Genomic DNA, 27,361 nt, shown 5'->3' with positions numbered 1-27,361 from the left:
CTAACCTAACCTAACATAACATAACCAAACCTAACCTAACATAACCTAACATAATCTAACCTAACCTAACCTAACATAACCAAACCTAACCCAACCTAACCTAACCAACATAATCTAACCTAACCTAACATAACCTAACATAATCTAACCTAACCTAACCTAACATAATCTAACCTAACCTAACATAACCTAACATAATCTAACCTAACCTAACCTAACATAACCAAACCTAACCTAACCTAATTCATCATAACATAATCTAATTTAACTTAACCTAAAATACCCAGTAATTCGTACTTATGATAATTACTTTCAGTTGTGTTTCAATTATATTAATGTAACAACCACGTGTAACTAATATGATTATGTACACCTGTGAAGTACATTGTCTATATACCGACACTGTCTATGTACACCTCACTGTCTATGTACACCTCCACTGTCTATATGCATCACAATCATCACTGTCTATGTACACCCCCACTGTCTATGTACACCCCCACTGTCTATGTACACCCTCACTGTCTATGTACACCCTCACTGTCTATGTACATTATATACCTACACTGTCTATGTACACCCTCACTGTCTATGTACACCTCACCTCTATGTACACCCACTGTCTATGTACCTCACTGTCTATGTACACCCTCAGTGTCTATGTACACCCCACTGTCTATGTACACCTCACTGTCTATGTACACCCTCACTGTCTATGTACACTCTCACTGTCTATGTACACCCTCACTGTCTATGTACACCCCCACTGTCTATGTACACCCCCCACTGTCTATGTACACCCTCACTGTCTATGTACACCTCTACTGTCTATGTACACCTCCACTGTCTATGCAACTCCCTCCAAAAAGTATCTTTACGATTCTGTGTTAGACAATATGACACAACGGCACTCTGGATCAGTGTGTGTGTGTGTGTGTGTGTGTCACCGTCTCACCCCCGGACATACCCCTTACCTTACCCATTCATGACGTCACCTAGTTCCTTCCCTCCCAAGAAATTATGCGAACGTTTCATCTTACAGTAGATCTATTTAAGTTATTTTTTAAGACATGAATTTGCCTCTTTAGCTTAATGCTGCAGTGGCTGGGGGTGGGGGGGTTCTGTGAGCTTGAAAACTACACTGAAACAGCTTTTTATTATTGTGTGAGAGGAACCTATATGATACAGGAAAATGAAGGCTGGACATTCCGAACCCGGCAAGGGAGAAATTCAAGATGGCCGCCACGACACCGCAATAAATACGTTTTTGTCCATATCTCAGCTTCTACTCATCATAGGAACAGGTTTTTATTGCTAAGGATTCCAAATATGCCAACGAAATGCATGTAGATTCACTGCAAACATGTTTTCTTGGAAATAGCTGCCAATATGGTCTCTCTTATTTTATAAAAACATATTTTCACAGCAAAAGGATTTTTCAAAAATGTATTTTTAACATTTATAACTGTTTATGTAAATAATGTACTGTGTAAGATTAAACAGAATCTTGTAACCAATGGGTTACGTAGAATCCCATGAAGCATAAATATTCAAGATTATTTAACCTGAAGATTAAACCATCCCCCAGCTCATTTCACTTGATTGTTAAACTATCTCCCCAGCTTATTGCTCCCGAAGATTAAACCATCCCCAGGTGAAATAAGCTGGAAATAGAGATGTTTTAATCTTCAGATGATCAGTTAACTTCTCTACCATTTTCGGTAACGAGGAATATACTATACACCACGAAGGCCTTGGGGGGGGGGGTGAATCTAGGCCCCTGGTAGGAGGTGTTGTGGAAGCGACGCAGTAAACTTGTCCTTCAGGAAGATCATGCAGCTCTCACGTGACCAAACCACAGCAACTTGTACCAACACTCCTAACACGTGTATAGAACTTGATTATGTCTGACCAGTATATTAATGGTTTAAACTACCCCTTTGAACACAGTCAGGTAAGGTTAGAAAGGATAGATCAAATTAGGTTAGGTTAGGTTAACAATAGGATATTTTAATCATCATGTGAAATAGGCTGGTGTTCCTAATGAGATGATCCCATTATTTTACTTATTATTGCCTGACTATACTCCTGTATATGATCCCGGCTTGTGGTAAATGTTTTGGTGTGTTTAAACTTGCTGTGTGGATAAGTCGGCACTCTGGAGAGGATGTGTTCCACCTGAAAGAGACGAGCGGCGTGAATCACTATTGGAAGAGGAGCTGGGCGGTGAGACGCAGGACACAGATGGTGGTAGGTGTTGCGCAAATTATGAGCCTCTTACACCAAGCCACGCTACGCTAAGCCACGCCACGTCACGCCACGCCACGTCACACCCATGAGACAGTACCCGCTTTGGAAATACCAAAAGTGGAGTGGTGGTGGCCGAACACCTCGTTCCCAAAGGGGAAGTCCCTCACCCCCATCCGTCTCACACTCACAATGGGGACGTCCCGCTACCTGCCGCCATGCCTAACACTACCATAGAAGATGCACCCTACCTTCACACCCTGCCTCACATTGCAAGCAATCTCCACGTTGCCTTCCCCCCGTGTGCACCTCATTACCATCACAGGTGGGTTGCATAAAGGTGCCGCCAGATTATTATATCCCACGGGTCCTCCCTCCCTGTGTGACCAGCATATCTAATCAAAAAAGATGTTCTGAATACCACACCTGTTGATCAGGTTATCAAAATTACTAACAGTGTCAATCGCCTGGGATGGTTCATCTGACAAACATCCTCAACACCAGACGGAGGAGGAGCTGGAGAGAGTGTGTGTGACGTGATCTGGATGGAAAAAGTCTCTTACTTGACTTAGCTATAATGTATCTCCCTCCCGCTGAGGAAGAATAATGGCGGCGGCTTACATAAAACAGAGAAAGTCTTAGACATTATTTTACTTTAGGAGGAACTGAAGAGGAGCGAATGGTAAAGTGCAGCGTACTTAATATTGGAAGAACAAATACTGTCAATGTATACAGCCATAACAACATCAACCTAGAGAAGTGCACCTGTCTAGGGATGGAGTAGCAACCCTGGCTGGAGCTCTAGAGGGGGCAGTTCAAAAGATATCGAAGTCTTTAAACTGCTAGGAGAACATATGAGCACGGGGGTGGAGGAGACTGCAGTGGGAGCGGGTAAACAAAGTGAAAGATTACAGGGAAATAGTGTTAGGAATGATGACAAAACTAAATTAGACAGGGAGTTTAAAACTAAACGCGGTAAAGGGAGGACTCAGAACACGACTAACTTAAATGTATACTACACGAACAGTAGAAGTATGAGAAAGAAAATGGATGATATTAGGGCCTTGGTATGTACCGAAAAAATCGATATAATAGCATTCACTGAAACATGGATCAACCTAGACACACGTGAGTTACCAGTCGAATACCAAATTGCAGGTTACAAACTGTTCCATACCGATAGGCAGACCAGGAAAGGAGGCGGAGTAGCAATCTATGTTAGGGATAATCTGAAGTGTGAAATGAATAAGGAAATAAAAACTGAGCGGAATACAGAAACAATTTGGATAGAATTAATCGACGGTAGGGAAAAATTAATCACAGGAGTAATATATAGACCTCCCAATCTTGATAGAGTCAATGAGCGACTTATCTGGGATGAAATGCGCAGGGCTTCCATACACAACAAAGTCTGTATAGTAGGCGACTTTAACCTTGGCCAAATAGATTGGACTGACCTTACAGGTAACTCAGAATCAGAGGATTTTCTCGAGACGATCCAGGACTGTTTTCTAAGTCAACATATAACCGAACCCACACGGGGTAATAATATACTCGATTTAGTTCTGTCAAACAGAGAAAACCTCATTAGCAGTGTCGAGGTAGGGAACGAACTTGCAAACAGCGATCACAAAGAAATTAGATTCCAGTTAGATTTTCAGGGCAGACGTAAGGAAAATTCCACTAAAGTACCAGATTTCAGAAGGGCGAACTTTGACAGTTTAAAGAGGCAGCTGAGAGAGGGGGTGTCGCGCTTGGCCGTGAACCTGACAGATGACACAGACCTGATAACGAGATCTGAGATTGCCGAGTTCCACGACAATTTAAATAGTGAGTTACTTAATGCACAAAGGTAGAACATACCATACAAAAAACTCAGATCAGACAACAATGACCCTAAATGGATAAATAATTATTTAAAGAACATCATTGGCCAAAGGAAGGCTATAGGTAGAAGGATAAATCGTGGCGAAATTCACCTCCGGGACTATTATAGGGTATTGGCGAGTAGGGTTAAAACCGAGATAAGGAAAGCAAAGAGGAATAATGAGGTAAGGATAGCAAGGGAGGCGAAGACAAACCCCAAACGATTCTACCAAATGTATCAAACTAAAACACGAGAAAAGATTGGACCAATATGGTCAGACACCGGCGAGCTCACTGATAACGACAGAGAAATGAGCAATAATTTGAATAAATATTTTTCAACAGTTTTCACCACCGAAAATTTGAACATGATACCCGAGGCACCGACTCTATTCAGAGATAGTGAAGAAAACAAATTAAGCGAGATAGTAGTGACTAGTAACGATGTTAGCAAGCAAATAGACAAACTAAAGCCTAATAAGTCACCTGGTCCCGATGAGATATTTGCCAGAGTATTAAAGGAATGTAAGGAAGAGCTTAGTATGCCCTTAGCAAAGTTCCTTAACATGTCCTTAAAAACAGGTGTAGTACCAGAATCCTGGAGGATAGCGAATGTAATACCGATTTTCAAGAAGGGGGATAGATCACTATCCTCTAACTACCGCCCAATCAGTCTAACATCAATAGTAGACAAATTACTGGAAGCAATCATTTCAAACTCTATACGAAATCACCTGGAGAAGCACAGATTGATCAATGATTCCCAGCATGGCTTCACAAGCGGACGTTCTTGTCTAACTAATCTATTAACATTCTTTTCATCAGTTTTCGAATCGGTGGACGAGGGGCACAATTATGATGTGGTATATCTCGACTTTAGCAAAGCCTTCGACAGAGTCCCCCACGAAAGACTAATTAGAAAGGTAGAAGCTCATGGCATCAAAGGTAACATCCTTAAATGGATTAGGGCATGGTTACAGGACAGGAAACAGCCAGTGAGCATTAACGGCACTAAGTCCCATTGGAGCAACGTCACAAGTGGAGTTCCCCAAGGCTCAGAACTTGGACCATTATTATTTATTATATACATAAACGACATAGATATCGGCATAGACAGCAACATAAGTAAATATGCTGATGACACTAAAATAGGACGTGTTATTAAATCTGACGAGGACTCAGCAAAACTACAGGAAGATCTAAACAAATTTTTCGAATGGTCTGAAAAATGGCAGATGAAATTCAACGTGGACAAATGTAAAGTACTCAGTATAGGAGATGTAAACAGGGAAACCAGATACCAGATGAACAACGATGCCATAGAGAAATCCGACTGCGAGAGAGATTTAGGAGTAATGATAAGTAGGAACCTTAAGCCAAGTAAACAATGTGTTTTTGCTCATAACAAGGCTAATAAAGTACTTGGGTTCATACAAAGGAGTGTTAGTTACAGGACTAGCGGGGTCATCCTAAAACTGTATCTTGCTCTTGTGAGACCACACCTGGAATACGCAGTTCAGTTCTGGTCACCGTATTCCAGAATGGATATAGAATCCTTGGAAAGAATTCAGAGGAGAATGACAAGACTAATCCCGGGCATTAGGAACCTTGAGTATAGAGACAGGTTAAAGCATCTTAATTTGCACTCCCTCGAGAGACGTAGAGCGAGGGGCGACCTGATAGAGGTGTATAAGTGGAAGGCAGGGTTAAACAAAGGGGACATTACAAAGGTACTCAAACTATCCAACCAGGAGCGAACTCGTAACAATGGTTTTAAATTAGACAAATTTAGATTAAGGCGGGAAATAGGTAAACACTGGTTTGGAAACAGAGTAGTGGATGAATGGAACAAGTTACCAAATATCATCATTAACTCGAATACGCTGAATAGCTTCAAACATAGGTTGGATGCTTATATGAGCAATAGGGGTTGGGAGTAAACGGGACTGCCCAGTATGGGCCAATAGGCCCGCTGCAGTTTCCTCCATTCTTATGTTCTTATGTTCTTAAGTCGACTTGTGAAAGAGACTTAGGGGTATTTGTAAGCCCGGACCTACGGCCTAGATAACAGTGCGTTAATGTTCGAAATAAGGCAAACAGAGTATTAGGTTTGATATCTAGAAGTGTAAGTAATAAGAGTGCGGAGGTCATATTGCAACTATATCTTGCGCTAGTCAGGCCGCACCTCGATTATGCTGTTCAGTTCTGGTGCCCTTATTATAGAATGGATATCAATTCACTGGAGTCGGTGCAGCGAAGAATAACGAAAATGATTCCGGGAATTAGAAACCTTCCATATCAAGATAGGTTAAAGAAACTAAACTTCCATTCCCTAGAAAGACGAGTGCGGCGAGATATGATAGAAGTATTTAAGTGGGTGAATGGAATCAATAAAGGCGATATACATAAAGTTCTTATAATATTCGAGCAGGATAGGACTCGTAGCAACGGATTTAAGTTGGATAAGTTTAGGTTTAGGAGGGAGATAGGAAGGAACTGTTTCACAAATAGGGTGGTGTACGAGTGGAACAAGCTTAGCAACTTTGTAGTAAGTGCTGAAACGCTGGAAAGTTTTAAAATGAGGCTAGATAGATTCATGGATGATAGAGAGTGGTAGTAACTCTCGACAGGAGCTGCCATGCACAAGCCAACAGGCCTATTGCAGACTCCTTATTTTCTAATGTTCAATTTTCAATTTCAATTGTTTATTCCTTGATAGAGGAAGCGGGATCCTAGTGCTGTCACTAGGTACCCCTGTACAATGACACGAGAAGCATCTGGCAAGTGTGATAAGTATATACAGTATAAATATTATAAAGGGGCTTACTAAAGCCTAAGGAAGGAAGGATATTCCTTTAACACATAATCAATGTTATTTACAAAATATCTGGCCAGTATGGGGAGGATCATCGTGTCTCCGTCAGGGGGTCGTTTTCTTATGTTCTTATGTAAATTAATTGAGACAATGTCGGACCAACGCTTTATGGCCATGTTACCGACGCTCCACTGACGATCCGCCATGTCTGGGTGACTCCAGCTCTGAGATGGATGTCTGCGTCAGGCTGCTCCACATCCTCACCACTGGACACAAGCATTTCCTGTTTCAGACTAACTCAAAGTATTTAGGTCACATCTACTGTTAACTGCTGTCACACACACAACTCACACAAACTTTTGTCAGACATTTACCTTCCGATTAAGGTCGAAAAATTTACAGCTTATAGGTCAGGTTAGATTAGATTACATTGCATTATATTACATTACATCAGCATTTGGTTAGGTTAGGTTAGATTACGTCATATTACAATAGATCAGCATTGGGGTGGTTAGGTTAGGTTAGGTTAGGTTAAATTACGTCATATTACAATAGATCAGCATTGGGGTGGTTAATCTTTAGGTGAAATAAGCTAGGGGTGGGGCTAACCTTCAGGCTACCAGGTATACACAAGAGGTGCCAGTTAGGTGAACAGACGTCACCTACACCTTTATCTTTCTGGGCCACCAACAGTGTACGTAGAGGTGTGTGTGTGTGTGTGTGTGACCTACAGCCTTACAGACCTCCAAGAAGGACAACATCATTTAGTGACATCAAAAGGAGAGCAGAGCAGACGAGGATGCTGATGGTGTCCTCCCTCTCTCCCACCCTCACCCAATACAAATACCTCTCTCCCACCCTCACCCAATACAAATATCTCTCTCCCACCCTCACCCACTCCAAATTCCTCTCTCCCACACTCACCCACCACAAATCCCTCTCTCCCACCCTCACCCACTCCAAATTCCTCTCTCTCACACTCACCCACTACAAATCCCTCTCTCCCACCCTCACCCACTACAAATCCTCTTCCACCACCTAATCTAAATTCTCTCCCACACTCACCCACTACAACACCTCTCTCCCACCCTCACCCACCCAAATTCTCCACACTCACCCACTACAACATCTCTCTCTACTCCAAAAACCTCCTATAAAGAAGCTTGATCGAGATGATGGGTCACCAAGGTTCACTTCTACACAAACACTACACCTCTCCACAAACACTACACCTCCACACAAAACACTACACTCCACACAAACACCACACCCACACAAAACCACACTTCCACACAAACACTACACCTCCACACAAACACCACACCCCACACAACACACACCTCTCCACAAACACCACACCTCCCCAACAAACACTACACCCACACAAACACACCCACACAAACACTACACCTCCACACAAAAACTACACCTCTCCACAAACACTACACCTCTCCACAAACACTACACCTCTACACAAACACTACACCTCCACACAAACACTACACCTCCACACAAACACTACACCTCCACACAAACACTACACCTCTACACAAACACTACACCTCCACACAAACACTACACCTCCACACAAACACTACACCTCCACACAAACACTACACCTCCACACAAACACTACACCTCCACACAAACACTACACCTCTACACATCAAAGGTTTGGGACCCCTCACAGTCAGCCAGCCAGTTTGACCTCGTATCAAAAAAAGCCGTCTCCGCCATGACGCACGCAGCACCATGCACGTAAAACTTCCCAACACGAACGCAATCAGACAGTCGGAGTTTAATCACAGCCAGCGAATCAACGGCTAAGGTTGATCATGGAGCTGTGACATCTATGCCTTGGCTGGTGAAGATGGCTTGGGATTGGTTGACTAAGCATGATACCTCGGAAATACTCAATAAAATAAGGATAAATTGAAGAAATATGTTGTACAGTCGCTCTAAAACTATCTATACAAAATTGAGTTTGACTATATGACGTAACGAACGAAGGATTTTGACAACTGTGCCGATATAGCAGGAGTTGCAGTAAAGATAGTTTTAGGGGGCGACTATGGTATGTTTGTATACATAAAAGTTGGTGAAACAGACAGAATCAAAACCATCACATGACACAAATTCCTCCTCAAGACGTCGAAAAATAAACACTAAATAGATACACATACAGTCTGCACGGAGTAACACCACAGCGGTACCATACTGTACCAGCCATGGTAGTTGACCTCGGTGGGTGGGTGGATAATCCCTTCGTAGCGTTACGCACAGACCAAAGAAATTACGTCCCCAAGGTAGCTCCGCCCCTACCACCACATCCTCTCAGAGATACGCAGATCCTCTCAGAGATACGCAGATCCTCTCAAGAGAATTTCGTGTTGATTTTTTCCTACAGTGAGAAAACGGGTTTGGTTACGGTCATTCTGACGCCACAACGGCAGTCGTCTTTTTTGTTGTTAGTTAAATGAGCCAACTTGAGGAGAGGTTCCCATAGCGGCAGAATGAATTGAAAGAGTCTCTGTGAATACACTACCTCATCTCCGCGTCATACCCTTTCACTAACACCTGTAAAGAATCAATAACTTCTGGAAGGGGAGGGTAATGGCAGGTGTTGGCAGGTGCTTTAAGGACAGGTGGCAAAACGGGCGAGAATGTTGTTCAGATCAAGTCAAGATGGCAGATGGACTGTAAAACATAATGGTAAATGCCGTCTCTTTAACTTGTAGTCAGCGGGTCGCAGATGTGAGGCAAGGCACGCACACCAGGTGAACGAAGCGCCCCTTGAGCGCGCGCGCACACACACACACAGCCACTAAACATTGCCTGGAAACACTCGGAGAATTCAATATTATCTTAAACAGTAATCCATCTCTTTAACTTGTAGTCAGCGGGTCGCAGATGTGAGGCAAGGCACGCACACCAGGTGAACGAAGCGCCCCTTGCGCGCGCGCGCACACACACACACACAGCCACTAAACATTGCCTGGAAACACTCGGAGAATTCAATATTATCTTAAACAGTAATCCATCTCTTTAACTTGTAGTCAGCGGGTCGCAGATGTGAGGCAAGGCACGCACACCAGGTGAATGAAGCGCCCCTTGCGCGCGCACACACATACACACAGCCACTAAACATTGCCTGGAAACACTCGGAGAATTCAATATTATCTTAAACAGTAATCCCAGTGACCTCCTGTGTTCTTACCTATGTATATGATCTCTCACCTCCTCTGACCACCAGGGAAGTTACTTTGAGTAGTTAAGGACAATATCTCAAGAGTAAATGGTAACCAGAGTGCTGATCCTATAACCAGTACTACTGTCATGGGTTGCGTTGGGCCTCCCGCACAACCCATCCCAAATGTTTGTTTACGGTAGAGATAAGGTAACCGGCCAGTAGGGTGTGTCAATTTTGTCAACATGTTAAAAATCAAATTTGGTAGTCAAAATATTGTGCCTCTTTATGTCTAAACTTGAGATTAGCAAACAAAAATGAATTGAAATAACCCTCACCTACATCAATTATACCTTAAAGTTTCAAATATCAGTATTTCAACAAATTAATGAGACTTGATTAGAATTATTCACTTGATATTAACTAATCTCATGTAAGCATATGGATTATGGAGTATTTTATGGTTCTATAGCTTGTGTACAATATGCATGTCAGAACATGAACATGAACAGGCTCTCCGTGTGGGACAGTTTAATTCTTGTTTTGACTTGTACCAAGCGTGAGGATAAGGCGCCCGGCTCACTCTCCTTCTAGATATCATAGACGGTGGTTTGCTCTCATTGCACTTGCACCTACTCTACCAGACGAATTCTACATTTTAATTATTGTAAGTAGGGCATATTGATTGTCGCAGTTACTTATATCATTGTATAAAACATTATGTTCTAAGAAATTATTATGTTATTTCTGTTACAGCATTTTTGATAAACAAATTGATATTTTTGAAACAACAATTGAATTATGAAACATTGAAATATTTTTCTATTTGTCAGATAGTGTGAAGATGTCAAAATTGAAGACAAGAAGTCAGTTGTCAACCCACTTGAGCCTGCTAGTTGGTAAAGGGAAGGAGCTTCCTGTATCAGAACTTCCAACAGTGAGAGACATGCTAAGATTAGGGTTACTCCTTCGAGAAAAAAATGCAAAGGACAGAAGGAACTATACAGATAAAGAACTCATAAATGACATGATAGTCCCTCTTCTGCATCAATGGACAAAAGCTAATGCACTATTCAAACCACCTGTGATTAATCAGTGTCGAACTATTGAGCTAAAACTAACGAAATTATGGCACAAAGCAGTTGAAACATCACTTGGTAAAGGAAACTTGGCCAGGAAAAATGAATTTCTGCACACACTTGATACTCTGTTTAACATTTTGACCTGCAAGTGCTCCATACAATTATGTTCTGAATCCAACTGTTCTCACTCAGGTAAGAGAGAAAATAATTCCCACATTGATTGTGGTTGTCCTCGTGAAAAGAAGATCCCTGTTTTAGAGCTTGAATTTATAAAGGCACAGAGGACAAAGGCAGAAGGCCAAGGAAGTATGCAAATGGGTTCAATAGATTATTCAGAAACAAAGAAGCAGATTGCTAATGCCAAGAAGAGAGAACAAATCCGAGAGAGGGAACAAAAGAAGAAAATGAAGAGTGAAGAAGCCATCCAAAGAGAGGAAGAGCTGTGTCAAGATGTTTATCACTTCTTTGATAGTTCTTCTGATGAACAGGAAGCAACATCAGATGATAGTTCCAAAGAGCCATCTGAACCTTTACCAAAGAAAATGAAATACAACACAAGAAATATTTCAAACATTGCTTTAGCTAGTATTCGCCACCATGCTGGACTTCGTGAGGCTGCAGAAATTGCAACTGCCGCTTGGATAGATGCAGGCCTCATCAGCCGAGAGGATGTATCTTTGGTGATAGATCATAATAAAATTAGAAGAGCACAAGAAAAAATAATGAAGGAAATATCTGATCAGCATGAAAAAGATTTAAGCGAGGGAGGGCTCTCCTGTCTTTTGTTTGATGGAAGAATAGATGACACAAAAGTTTTGCTAGAAGTAGAGGGAGTGAACAGAAAGTTTCCAGGTCTCATCAAAGAAGAACACTACTCTGTCTGTTCTGAGCCTGGTGGTCGGTTTTTGTTTCACTTTGCTCCCGAAACTGAAGTAGAAGGGAAGAAACATGCAGAGGTCATTGCTGATCATATTTTATGTTGGGTTCAGGAGAGAGGACTTGGCAGTTCACTGCAGGCTGTTGGTGGAGATTCAACTGCAGTGAACACCGGATGGCAGGGGGGTGTAATGACGCATTTAGAGAAAAAAACTAGGAAGAAGACTTGTTTGGATTGTATGTGATTTACATACAGGCGAGCTACCTCTTCGTCATCTCATCCAGGAACTTGATGGTCCTACAAAGAGCAACAACAAGTGGTCAGGTCCCCTTGGCATCATGCTGGATGAAGCAACACAACTAGAAATAAATACAACCTTTCCAAAGGTCGAAGTTGGCCCTCCCCTTCCGGCGTTGTCTGAAGGAGTCATCAAAGATCTCAGCACAGATCAATCCTATGCTTATCGTATTGCCCAAGCAATAAGATCAGGAGAAGTGCCTCAGTCATTGGCTCTCTTGGAGATTGGACCTGTCAGTCACAGCCGTTGGTTAACTACAGCTCTTCGTTTCTGCAGGATTTGGATTTCCAAACACGAATTGAAGGGCAAAGTGCTGAAGAATTTGAGGTTAATTGTTGAATTTATTATTGGAGTTTATCTTCCCCAGTGGTTTAGTGTGAAACTTAATCCTATGTGGGTGGATGGGCCCAATCACCTTTTGTTTCAATTGCAGCTAGTAAGAACACAGAGGAAGGTAGTGAGGGACATCGTGTTACCTGTGGCAAGAAGGTCCGCTTGGTATGCTCGATCAGAAGCAGTTTTGCAAGCAATGCTTTGCAGTCAATGTACCAATCTCCGAACCGAGGCTGTAGAAGTCATTCTAAAGATTAGAGGAACGCTAATAGATGACGACCAGTTGGGAGACTGTTCGTTTCATTCAAGAAAAGTTCCCCCAATAAACGTCAATGCCACCAAATTGTCAGAATTGGTTGACTTGAGTTTGGAAGTCTTAGAGCCACCATTGACAACAAGTCTAACTAGCCAAGAATTGAGAAACCTTAAAGAGACTCCAATGCAGGTGCCGAAGTGGCCTTCCCACACTCAAAGTGTGGAGAGATGTGTGAAAATGGTCACAGAAGCAGCGGGCCATGTTTACAGCCACGAGAGGCGAGAAGGTTACATCAAAGCACAAATAGCAAGCAGACTACTGATGACAAGAAACCAAAGCAAAGAGAGTATGAAGGCATTGGTTACTTTCAAATAGACTACGGATAATAAAATATAATAATTTGAAACTTGAAACAGTAACATGTGTGCAAACGCTGGTTATGTTATAAATTCACAAATATGTACATTTAAAAATCCATTTGATGTAGGTAGGACTTATTATAAAAAAAAATTTATGCCAGAATATTGTTTTGCATGCTTAAAGACTACAATAAATTGCTACCAAATTACTCGATTTTCAATTTAGCCAGTTCACCCCCTAAATTGACACACCCTACCCGGCCAGCCATAACTGGACATATGTTTTCCATTAGTGGTATGTTAGCCAGCCGATAGGGGCAGGTCAGTGAGACAGTGTTGTACTGTTCATCATTTCATGCCTCAAAAACCACATTTAGCTAGTGGGCTTTAGACCTTGGGTTAGAGAAGACCTCCTGCTCCGCGGACTTAAGAACAGGGGCCATACAGTCCTACCAGTGCTACGAGTCTGTGTGTGCAAATCCCCGAGATTTTCGTTAAGTCCAGCGACAAGTTAACACATCCTGTAAAGGAAGTGATCAATGGTGAGGCCCTGTTTGCTACAAGAGCACTCCAGGCCGGCCAAATAGATCTAAACGATTAATTCTCCAGGTTGACAAACTCTCCCTTATAACTTACGGTACTGTGGCGTGAATGTGAGTGACTGACCTATCCATGCAAATTATAAGTCCAGTGTATGGAGTGTGCCAAATAAACGTAAGTGCAATCATCTGTGATCTTATTCCAAGTAATGACAAAGTATAACAATAACTTAGATGGATGCATTAATGTAATTGCCGGAAGCAGAGTGAAATTCTACTTAGTGATACACCATAATCTCCTGGGTGAGTAACCAGTGTGAAGGTATCCGAGTTCTACGGTAAGAAAACCACTTTCCTGCATTTAAAACGTAACAACTACTATTACTACAACTACTGGTACTATTACTTCAACCATTGCTACTATAACCACAACCACTACTAGTATTACTACAACCACTAGTGGTAATGGTGGAGCCTCACAAAGGTGGGTACCTTACGTCCTTTCCTGTTGCCAGTGTCAATGGAATTAACCAGGAAAATACCTGACGATGGACGAAGAGTTGAGAATCTATGCTATTAACTTGACCCTGAGAGAGACTGAGGAAGAGTTACCCATAAACACGAAGTGAGTGGTGTGGTGTGGTGAGGTGATATCATCGAAATACATAAGACTGAAAAATATGAACTTGCTGATGACGTAAGGTAATGCGGGTGCGGGAAGAATGATTTAAATTGGAACAAATTAATCTACGACTCTTAACATGGGTTTACAAATGGAAAATCTTGTCTAACAAATCTGCTGATATTTTTTAGGAAAGTCTTGAGGTAGTAGATAACAACGAAAATTACGATGTTATTTATTTAGACTTTAGCAAATCGTTTGACAGAATACCGCATCAGAGGCTTCTGAGAAAAGTTAACGCTCATGGTATCGAGGGGAAAGTTTTAAATTGGATAAAATCATGGCTTACCGATAGAACACAGAGGGTCAGCATAGATGGTGTTAAATCTGAGTGGGGCTGTGTAACCATTGGGGTTCCCCAGGGGTCAGTACTGCCACTCTTCTTCATAATATACATAAACGATCTAGATACTGGGACCAGCAGTGACATAAGCAAGTTTGCGGATGACACCAAAACAGGGCGGCGATTTAATTCAGGGCAGGATGCAAATGCACAACAGGAGGATTTAAATCAACTGCAGAAGTGGTCAGGAAAATGGCAAATGAAATTCAACACCAGCAAGTGCAGCGTACCTGATATTTGAATAACAAATACTGGCAATGTATACAGCCTTAGCAACATCAACCTAGAGAAGTCGACTTGTGAAAGAGACTTATGGGTACTTGTAAGCCCGGACCTCCGGCCTAGAAAACAGTGCGTTAATGTTCGAAATAGGGCAAACAGAGTATTGGGTTTTATATCTAGAAGCGTAAGTAATAAGAGTGAGAAGGTCATATTGCAACTATACAGTAACTCGCACTAGTCAGGCCGCACCTCGATTATGCTATTCAGGTCTGGTGCCCTTATTATAGAATGGATATCATATCACTAGAGTCGGTGCAGCGAAGAATGACGAAAATGATTCCGGGACTTAGAAACCTTCCATATCAGGATAGATTAAAGAAACTAAACTTGCATTCCTTGGAAAGACGAAGAGTGCGGGGAGATATGATAGAAGTATTTAAGTGGGTGAAAGGAATCAATAAAGGCGATATAGATAAAGTTCTTATAATATCCGAGCAGAATAGGACTCGTAGTAACGGATTTAAGTTGGATAAGTTTAGGTTTAGGAGGGAGATAGGAAGGAACTGGTTCACAAATAGGGTGGTGGACGAGTGGAACAAGCTTAGCAACTTTGTAGTAAGTGCTAGAACGCTGGAAAGTTTTAAAAGGAGGCTAGATAGATTCATGGATGATAAAGAGTGGTAGTAACTCTCGACAGGAGCAGCCATGCACAGGCCAACCGGCCTATTGCAGACTCCTTATTTCCTTATGTTCTTATAGGTGGGAGGGAGAGTAGGGGCCTATTAGGACTGGGGCCCATCTAAACCCCCCGCCCAGAAACACCCAGTTTGAGAGTGTTTGGGAGAGAAACATCTCCCTTGTGAGTGAGCTGCACGACCAGGTATGTCAAGAGGGGAGGAGTCGTATCAGGCGTGTGGGAGGGCGAGGTGTGGGTCAGTAAAAGATGCTTGAAAGAGCATGTAAGCTGGAACTCTCTCTCTCTCTCCCTCTCAGTGTGTGTATCGGAGAAAGGCGACTGAAAAGACAGAACAGGTATGAGTCAGCACATACCTGGCGTATTTGCACGTAAGATGCCTTCAACTCTCCTGACTAGGCCAGCACCGCACCTGGACGAGAGAACACCTGGGTGAGTGAGCACATATGTACATTTGGAATATAAAAACACCAACTTATTGATAAACAGCAAACTAAAATATGACAAATGAAAATAAGGTAGTAGGTAGTAGGCAGCTACCAAACAGGGAGGTACTACCGCCTGGGAAGATATTGGAAGCATAATGTGTTGTGTAATGGTAGACCCTGCTGCCATATGGCATCACGAAAAATGTGACCAAATCCCAGGTTGCTGATCTAACTTTCTGCCTCATTTACACACAATTGCAGGGTCTCAAGTGTTTCTCTGTCTTGGACAACACAACATATATAATGTATATAATTTCTCACTCTTGATTTATTTTTTCAATTTTGTATTTTTTATGGTTATTATTTTCATTAGTTTTATTATTTTATTTTTACAGTATTAATTTGCTACTAATTTTATTAATTGTTGTAATAATAATAATATTAATAATAATATTAATAATAATAATAATAATAATAATGATAATAATAATAGATATTATTATTATTATTATTTATTATTATATTTTCGCCCCCCGGGCCCTGATGTGGGTCATTACCTGTGCCCGGGTGGGCTAATGCCCGTAAAAAAAAAAAAAAAAAAACAATATCTACACTATGTGGTTTACGATAAAAAACCCACTGCATAATTCTTAACTGTATTAGGTTAGGTTAGGTTAGGATTAGATTGTTCAGATGGGTCTCTAAGTGTATATAAGTGAGTCAAGACCAGATGTGCGTTGGCCGTGAGAGTAACACATGTGACCCATGCGCTTCTCACCAATCACGAAGCGTCTATTTGTTGTGGTCCGATATTTTTGCCAATCACACTTAAAGCACGCAAATATCTCCCAGACAACGACCAATTAGATAGTATTTGTGGGCAAAGTCTGAAAAGTCTGGTTGCGTAGAGGTAAGTGATGGTGGAGTAAAGTGGTGCTGTTGGTGAGGTGATTCAGGAGGTAGGTCGGGCCCTTGGTTGACGTGGGGAAGGGCACACCACACCTGTGCTGCATCCATATAACTCCACCTGCGCGACTGCATCATTCTCTCTCGCACACACACACACTACTACTACTTTGCTGTCACTTGGAATCGAGTATGACGATCATCCAGATATGAGAAAATTATAAGAGTTATTAATAATGTCACCTTTGTTGGTGAGTTTTAAGGTGACTAAAGAGGCCGACACGGGACCGACAGAGTCGTTCACAGATGTTGCACATGTAGGTGGCTCCATCTAGTGCGGGAGGGGCGGCGGCAGCGTCTTTGCGGCTCTGGCGCTTGTCTGCCTCGGTTTGCAGTCGGGCTAACTCGAAAGTATTGACACCTTGTACAGTGCTCCTCCAAGAGTTGCGGTGCGGAGTAATCGTCTCCCAGGTGAGGGGGTCGATTTGGCACTTTTCAGGTTTGTCTTTAGACTATCCTTATACCTTTTCAATTGCCCGCCGGCGTTACATATACTATTCGTTAGATGACTGTAAAGTAGCTGCTTTGGCAGTCTACTGTCGTCCATGCCGGTAACATGGCCAGTCCAGCGTAGTTGTTCATGGATAATGGTAGCCTCAATGCTCCTACAGTTGGTGTCCCAGATTTCAGAAGGGCAAACTTTGATAGGTTGAAAAGGCAGCTGAGAGAAGGTGTATCATTTGGGGATGGACTACATGACCTAGCGTGAGGTGACCTCATACAATGTACCCAAAGAGGGCGACCTCACTTTACCTGGACACCTGACAACGATATCCTCATAAAATATGACGGTTGAAGATGACCTGATCACGAGATCTGAGGTTGACGAGTTCCACAATAATTTAAATAATGAATTACTTAATGCACAGAGGCAGAACATACCATACAGAAAATTCAGATCAGACAACAATGACCTTCAATGGATAAATAATTATTTAAAGAATATTATTGGACAAAGGAAGGCTATAGGTAGAAAATAAACCGTTGTGAAGTTTACCTCCGAGATTATTATAAGGTATTGGCCGGTAGGGTTAAGGCCGAGATAAAAAAAGCAAAGAGGAATATTGAGCTGAAGGTAGTAAGGGAGGCGAAGTCAAACTAAGGGATTCTTTCAAATGTATCAAACTAAAACACGAGACAAGACTGGACCAATACAGTCAGTTGTTATCGGCGAGCTAACTGCTAACGACGGAGAAATGAGCAATAATTTGAATAAATATTTTTGAACAGTTTTCACCACCGAAAATTTAAACATGATACCCGAGGCACCGACTATATACAGAGATAGTGAAGAAATAGATTAAGTGAGATAGTAGTGACTATTAAGGACATTAGTAAGCAAAAAGAGGAGCTAAAGCCTAATAAGTCGCCGGGTCCCGATGAGATATTTGCCAGAGTATTAAAGGAGTGTAAGGAAGAGCTTAGTATGCCCTTAGCAAATTTGTTAATCCTGTCATTAAAAACGGATGTAGTACCAGAATCCTGGAGGATAGCAAATGTAATGCCGATTTTCAAGAAGGGGGATAGATCACTATCCTCTAACTACCGCCCAATCAGTCTAACATCAATAGTAGGCAAATTACTGGAAGCAATCTTTTCAAACTCTATTCGAAATCACCTGGAGCAGCACCGATTGATCAATGATTCCAAACATGGCTTTACAAGCAGGCTTTCGTGTCTAACTAATCTATTAACATCCTTTTCAGCTGTTTTCTAATCAGTGGACGAGGGGCACGACTGATGAAAAGGGCATGACGTGAGTGATTGAGTGGGCCTGTGAGCGTCATGAGGCGCTTGTTGATCCAAACAGGCATTTCAGTTAGCCTGTGTAGGATGCGTTATAAGATGGCAAAGCCAACTCCCTAAATGTTGTTTCTCTCTGCAGCAGACTTACCCTTCCAGAAGAAGGTAAAGCCAGACCTCTGTTCTATGAGTTGACCCTCGTCTGGGAGCCGGGACTCACTAATGACTGCTATGGCGATGTTATACCTAGCCAGCTCTTTTGTCCCAAGGGCGATTCTTCTTTCAAGACGCGCATTTGTGCAGCGACCTTAAGGGGTTGTATAGTTTGTTTTGATCTGGATAAATAATTGTGTTTTCGACCTCATAGGGATGCTATTACTGGGTGCGGTTATCCAGTCAGGTTGATTCTTTAGACAGGCTTTTTTTTTTTAGGGCACCTTTTCTAGTCCCCTCCCATGTGGGGTGAGCAGAGTGGCTCCTCGAAAGGGCTGCTCAATAGTAGAGAGAGGACCGGATTGCACTCCTGCCTAAATCCTAGTGCACAAACAACTATCTTATCTGTGCCGCCCATGTGCAGAGTTGTGACTGGAGACTCTCTGCCTGTCCCCGTCGCCACTCGTCCGTCACCATAGGACTTTCAGGGTATAAGGGTTCTATGATGATAAAGAGTATGATGAGCTGAATGATGGCTGCGCGTGTTTTGATTTATGTGGTGAGGCAGGAGCGCAGATTGCAACCACACATCTTGGCTCTCCTTCTAGGGCCCACTGCTATCTCCGAGATCCCCTACTGGTTTAGCCTGAACCCACAAGGCACACAGTTACCGTGTGTTGCCACGAGGAGGTACAGAAGGAGTCTTGTTGGTGAAGAGGCTGTGTACTGGCAGAGGAAAACTTATGCAAGTTGCTTCCCTGTTCGCCACGAGGACTAGCCAGAGGTGGTAGCTGAAAGCGATAGGGAGCACTTGCACCTTAACACTGACATAATGCTGCCACACTACACTACACACGGCACACTATCTACACCACACATGGTACACTATGTACTGTACATTACACATAATACACTATCTACACTACAGTATACATGGTACACTACACTACACTACACTACACCACACATGGTACACTATGTACTGTACATTACACATAATACACTATCTACAGTACACTACACATGGTACACTACACTACACTACACTACAGTACACATGGCACACTACACCACTCATGGTACACTATGTACTGTACATTACACATAATACACTATCTACAGTACACTACACATGGTACACTACACTACACTACACTACACTACAGTACACATGGCACACTACACTACACCACTCATGGTACACTATGTACTGTACATTACACATAATACACTATCTACACTACACTGCACATGATACACTACACTACACTACACTACACATGGTACACTACACTACACTACAGTACACATGGCACACTACACCACTCATGGTACACTATGTACTGTACATTACACATAATACACTATCTACACTACACTGCACATGATACACTACACTACACTACACATGGTACACTACAGTACACCACACATGGTACACTACACTACACCACACGTGTTACACTATGTACTGTACATTACACATAATAGACGATCTACACTACACTGCACATGGTACACTACACTACACTACACTACACTACACTACACTACACTACACATGGCACACTACACTACACCACACATGGTACACTATGTACTGTACATTACACATAATACACTATCTACACTACACTATACATGGTACACTACACTACACTACAGTACACATGGCACACTATGTACTGTACATTACACATAATACACTATCTATACTACACTACACCACATATGGTACACTATGTACTGTACATTACACATAATACACTATCTATACTACACTACACCACATATGGTACACTATGTACTGTACATTACACATAATACACTATTTACATTACACTACACATGGTATACTACACTACACCACACATGGTACACTACACTGCACCACACATGGTACACTACACTACACCACACATGGTACACTATGTGCTGTACATTACACATAATACACTATCTACAGTACACTACACATGGTACACTACACTACACTACAGTACACATGGCACACTACACTACACCACACATGGTACACTACACTACACTACAGTACACATGGTACACTATGTACTGTACATTACACATAATGCACTATCTACACTACACTACACATGGTATACTACACTACACCACACATGGTACACTACACTACACCACATATGGTACACTATGTACTGTACATTACACATAATACACTATCTACACTACACCACACATGGTACACTACACTACACTACACCACATATGGTACACTATGTACTGTACATTACACATAATACACTATCTACACTACAGTACACATGGCACACTACACTACACCACACATGGTGCACTATGTACTGTACATTACACATAATACACTATCTACACTACAGCACACATGGTACACTACACTACTCTACACCACACATGGTACACTACACTACACCACACATGGTACACTACACTACACCACACATGGTACACTATGTACTGTACATTACACATAATACACTATCTACACTACAGCACACATGGTACACTACACTACTTCTACACCACACATGGTACACTACACTACTCTACACCACACATGGTACACTACACTACACCACACATGGTACACTACACTACACCACACATGGTACACTACACTACACCACACATGGTACACTACACTACAGTACACATGGTACACTACACCACACCACACATGGTACACTACACTACACACCACACATGGTACTACACCACACATGGTGACACACACACACCACACATGGTACACTACACTACACCACACATGGTACACTACACTACACACATGGTACACACACACCACACATGGTACATCACACATGGTACACTACACTACAGCACACATGGTACACTACACTACACCACACATGGTACACTACACTACTCTACACCACACATGGTACACTATGTACTGTACATTACACATAATACACTATCTACACTACACATGGTACACTACACTACACCACACATGATACACTACACTACACCACACATGGTATACTATGTACTATACATTACACATAATACACCATCTACACTACACATGGTACACTACACTACACCACACATGGTACACTATGTACTGTACATTACACATAATACACTATCTACTCTACACTACACATGGTACACTACACTACACTACACATGGTACACTATGTACTGTACATTACACATAATACACTATCTACTCTACACTACACATGGTACACTACACTACACCACACATGGTACACTATGTACTGTACATTACACATAATACACTATCTACTCTACACTACACATGGTACACTACACTACACTACACATGGTACACTATGTACTGTACATTACACATAATACACCATCTACTCTACACTACACATGGTACACTACACTACACTACACATGGTACACTATGTACTGTACATTACACATAATACACCATCTACACTACACATGGTACACTACACTACACTACACCACACATGGTACACTATGTACTGTACATTACACATAATACACTATCTACTCTACACTACACATGGTACACTACACTACACTACACATGGTACACTATGTACTGTACATTACACATAATACACTATCTACTCTACACTACACATGGTACACTACACTACACCACACATGGTACACTATGTACTGTACATTACACATAATACACTATCTACTCTACACTACACATGGTACACTATGTACTGCACATTACACATAATACACTATCTACACTACACTACACATGATACACTACACTACTCTACACCACACATGGTACACTACACTACTCTACACCACACATGGTACACTATGTGCTGTACATTACACATAATACACTATCTACACTACACTATACATGGTACACTACACTACACTACAGTACACATGGCACACTATGTACTGTACATTACACATAATACACTATCTATACTACACTACACCACATATGGTACACTATGTACTGTACATTACACATAATACACTATCTATACTACACTACACCACATATGGTACACTATTTACTGTACATTACACATAATACACTATTTACATTACACTACACATGGTATACTACACTACACCACACATGGTACACTACACTGCACCACACATGGTACACTACACTACAGCACACATGGTACACTATGTGCTGTACATTACACATAATACACTATCTACAGTACACTACACATGGTACACTACACTACACTACACTACAGTACACATGGCACACTACACCACTCATGGTACACTATGTACTGTACATTACACATAATACACTATCTACAGTACACTACACATGGTACACTACACTACACTACAGTACACATGCCACACTACACTACACCACACATGGTACACTACACTACACTACAGTACACATGGTACACTATGTACTGTACATTACACAAAATGCACTATCTACACTACACTACACATGGTATACTACACTACACCACACATGGTACACTACACTACACTACACCACATATGGTACACTATGTACTGTACATTACACATAATACACTATCTACACTACACCACACATGGTACACTACACTACACCACATATGGTACACTATGTACTGTACATTACACATAATACACTATCTACACTACAGTACACATGGCACACTACACTACACCACACATGGTGCACTATGTACTGTACATTACACATAATACACTATCTACACTACAGCACACATGGTACACTACACTACTCTACACCACACATGGTACACTACACTACACCACACATGGTACACTACACTACACCACACATGGTACACTATGTACTGTACATTACACATAATACACTATCTACACTACAGCACACATGGTACACTACACTACTCTACACCACACATGGTACACTACACTACTCTACACCACACATGGTACACTACACTACACCACACATGGTACACTACACTACACCACACATGGTACACACACTACACTACACACACATGGCACACTACACTACACCACACATGGTACACTACACACTTTCTACACAACACATGGTGAACTACACTACACCACACATGGTACACTACACTACACCACACATGGTACACTACACTACACCACACATGGTACACTACACTACAGTACACATGGTACGCTACACTACACCACACATGGTACGCTACACTACATCACACATGGTACACTACACTACAGTACACATGGTACACTACACTACACCACACATGGTACACTACACTACTCTACACCACACATGGTACACTATGTACTGTACATTACACATAATACACTATCTACACTACACATGGTACACTACACTACACCACACATGATACACTACACTACACCACACATGGTATACTATGTACTATACATTACACATAATACACCATCTACACTACACATGGTACACTACACTACACCACACATGGTACACTATGTACTGTACATTACACATAATACACTATCTACTCTACACTACACATGGTACACTACACTACACTACACATGGTACACTATGTACTGTACATTACACATAATACACTATCTACTCTACACTACACATGGTACACTACACTACACCACACATGGTACACTATGTACTGCATTACACATAATACACTATCTACTCTACACTACACATGGTACACTACACCACACACACACTGACTATTACTACATCTACACTACACATGGTACACTACACTACACTACACATGGTACACTATGTACTGTACATTACACATAATACACTATCTACTCTACACTACACATGGTACACTACACTACACCACACATGGTACACTATGTACTGTACATTACACATAATACACTATCTACTCTACACTACACATGGTACACTATGTACTGCACATTACACATAATACACTATCTACACTACACTACACATGATACACTACACTACTCTACACCACACATGGTACACTACACTACTCTACACCACACATGGTACACTATGTACTGTACATTACACATAATACACTATCTACTCTACACTACACATGGTACACTACACTGATACAGTACACATGGCACATTATGTACTGTATATTACACATAATACACTATCTAAACTACACTATGTACACTACCCTACACATGGTACAATAAACTACACTATGTAATGTAAATTACACATAACAATCTATCTACACTACACACAATACATTACACTGTATGCACTATACACTGCCTACACTACACTCAATGAACTACATAAAGCTACTGTAGATGGATAGGTATCCAACCTAACTAACTTACTGGTCCACATATGTTGTAGAAAGCCAGACACAAGTAACTGTTATGTCAGTAATCCAAACAAATATGAACACATAAAAGGTGATTCTCTCCCTAATCATAATATGCGTGGGGATATTTCTTATTGCTTGGAGCATCGTTGAAAGCGTCAACGACGAACTTTTAGCTCTAGGGGAATAATTAAGGGTTAAATTGGACGAATAAAAGTTTTTACACAGTATCCCTTTAAGCGGGTGGATTTTATCGACGGTCAAACCTCTTCCCACATTTACCTCCCTAAAAGATGACCCTCCCACTTCAGGGTGGTGGACGGTTATCAGTCCACTGGCTTCGGTTATAAATAAGAAAAAATAATTAGAAGAAAATAAACATAATATCAAAATACTGGAGTCTCAGTCAATTTCGATAAGGGAAATAATGATAATCAATATCGTAATTGTACTGAGCTTGGGCACTATTGTCCTAATTTATTGCTTGGCCTAAAAATGGCAAAAATCTTGGGACTAAGTTACTAAAGGGACTGATAATAAAGACTAGTACCATAAACAGATCCGGATATAGGAACTTAAGTGCAGTTATTCAGAGCACTACGAACCCAAGAATGTCCCCACTGTTCACGAGGCCCCCACTGTTCACGAGGCCCCCACTGTTCACGAGGCCCCCACTGTCCACGAGGCCCCCACTGTCCACGAGGCCCCCACTGTCCACGAGGCCCCCACTGTTCACCAGAGGCCCCCACTGTCCACGAGGCCCCCACTGTCCACGAGGCCCCACTGTGCACGAGGCCCCCACTGTCCACGAGGCCCCCACTGTCCACGAGGCCCCCACTGTTCACGAGGTCCCACTGTCCACGAGACTCCCACTGTCCACGAGACCCTCACTGTCCACGAGGCCCCCACTGTCCACGAGGTCCCCACTGTTCACGAGGCCCCACTGTCCACGAGACCCTCACTGTCCACGAGACCCCTCACTGTCCACGAGGCCCCCACTGTCCACGAGGCCCCCACTGTCCACGAGGCCCCCACTGCCCCCACTGTCCACGAGGCCCCCACTGTCCACGAGGCCCCCACTGTCCACGAGGCCCCCACCCCCACTGTCACCACGAGGCCCCCACTGTCCACGAGGCCCCCACTGTTCACGAGGTCCCCACTGTCCACGAGACTCCCACTGTCCACGAGACCCCCCACTGTCCACGAGGCCCCCACTGTCCACGAGGTCCCCACTGTTCACGAGGCCCCCACTGTCCACGAGACCCCTCACTGTCCACGAGACCCCACTGTCCACGGCCCCACTGTCCACGAGGCCCCCACTGTCCACGAGGCCCCCACTGTCCACGAGCCCTCACTGTCCACGAGACCCCCACTGTCCACGAGACCCTCACTGTCCACGAGACCCTCACTGTCCACGAGGCCCCACTGTTCACGAGGCCCCACTGTCCACGAGACCCTCACTGTCCACGAGGCCCCCACTGTCCACCCTCACTGTCCACGAGACCCACTGTCCACTGTCCACGAGACCCCCACTGTCCACGAGACCCTCACTGTCCACGAGGGTCCACCCCCACTGTCCACGGCCCCCACTGTCCACCCCCACTGTCGAGGCCCCCACTGTCCACGAGGCCCCCACCCCAGGCAAAGTTCGCACACGACTCCGGACACGAGCACAAAAGCTTTCAGTTAACAAAAAGGAAAAGGCCATGAGTGAAAATCGGTATCAGTTGACATCAAAATATACGCCGAGAGTGTCGGCGTCGATGCCCATGCCTGAATCCTCACTCCAAAATTTTCTGGAAAATAAAGAACAAAGAAAAAAGTATAAGGAACGGAATATCCAAAGTAACTCTAAAGATTTTTACTGAAAATTTAAGGCTCGGTCCCCTTACGGCTTACACCCTGTGCAAGGCGAGGCACTGCCGTGTTTACAGGTCACCACACTAAATATCATTTATATATAAACTGAAGGAACTGTTTCTGATCA

General features: G+C 42.5%; 1 protein-coding gene across 1 annotated transcript in view; it reads left to right on the top strand.

Moving 5' to 3' along the window:
- Positions 1-27,064, top strand: part of LOC121871157 (early nodulin-75-like) — a 31,501-nt gene extending 4,437 nt beyond the window's left edge. Inside the window, exon 2 of the mRNA XM_042373301.1 lies at positions 25,946-27,064. Coding sequence (XP_042229235.1) covers positions 25,946-27,064 — 1,119 coding nt within the window. The remainder of the gene's footprint in view (positions 1-25,945) is intronic.
- The last annotated feature ends 297 nt before the right edge of the window (positions 27,065-27,361 follow it).

Source organism: Homarus americanus, unplaced genomic scaffold (assembly GCF_018991925.1).
Source record: "Homarus americanus isolate GMGI-L3 unplaced genomic scaffold, GMGI_Hamer_2.0 scaffold40565, whole genome shotgun sequence".
Classification (NCBI taxonomy): domain Eukaryota; kingdom Metazoa; phylum Arthropoda; class Malacostraca; order Decapoda; family Nephropidae; genus Homarus; species Homarus americanus.
The sequence above is the reverse complement of the archived record's forward strand: the minus strand, read 5'-3'. Positions and strand labels throughout refer to the sequence as shown.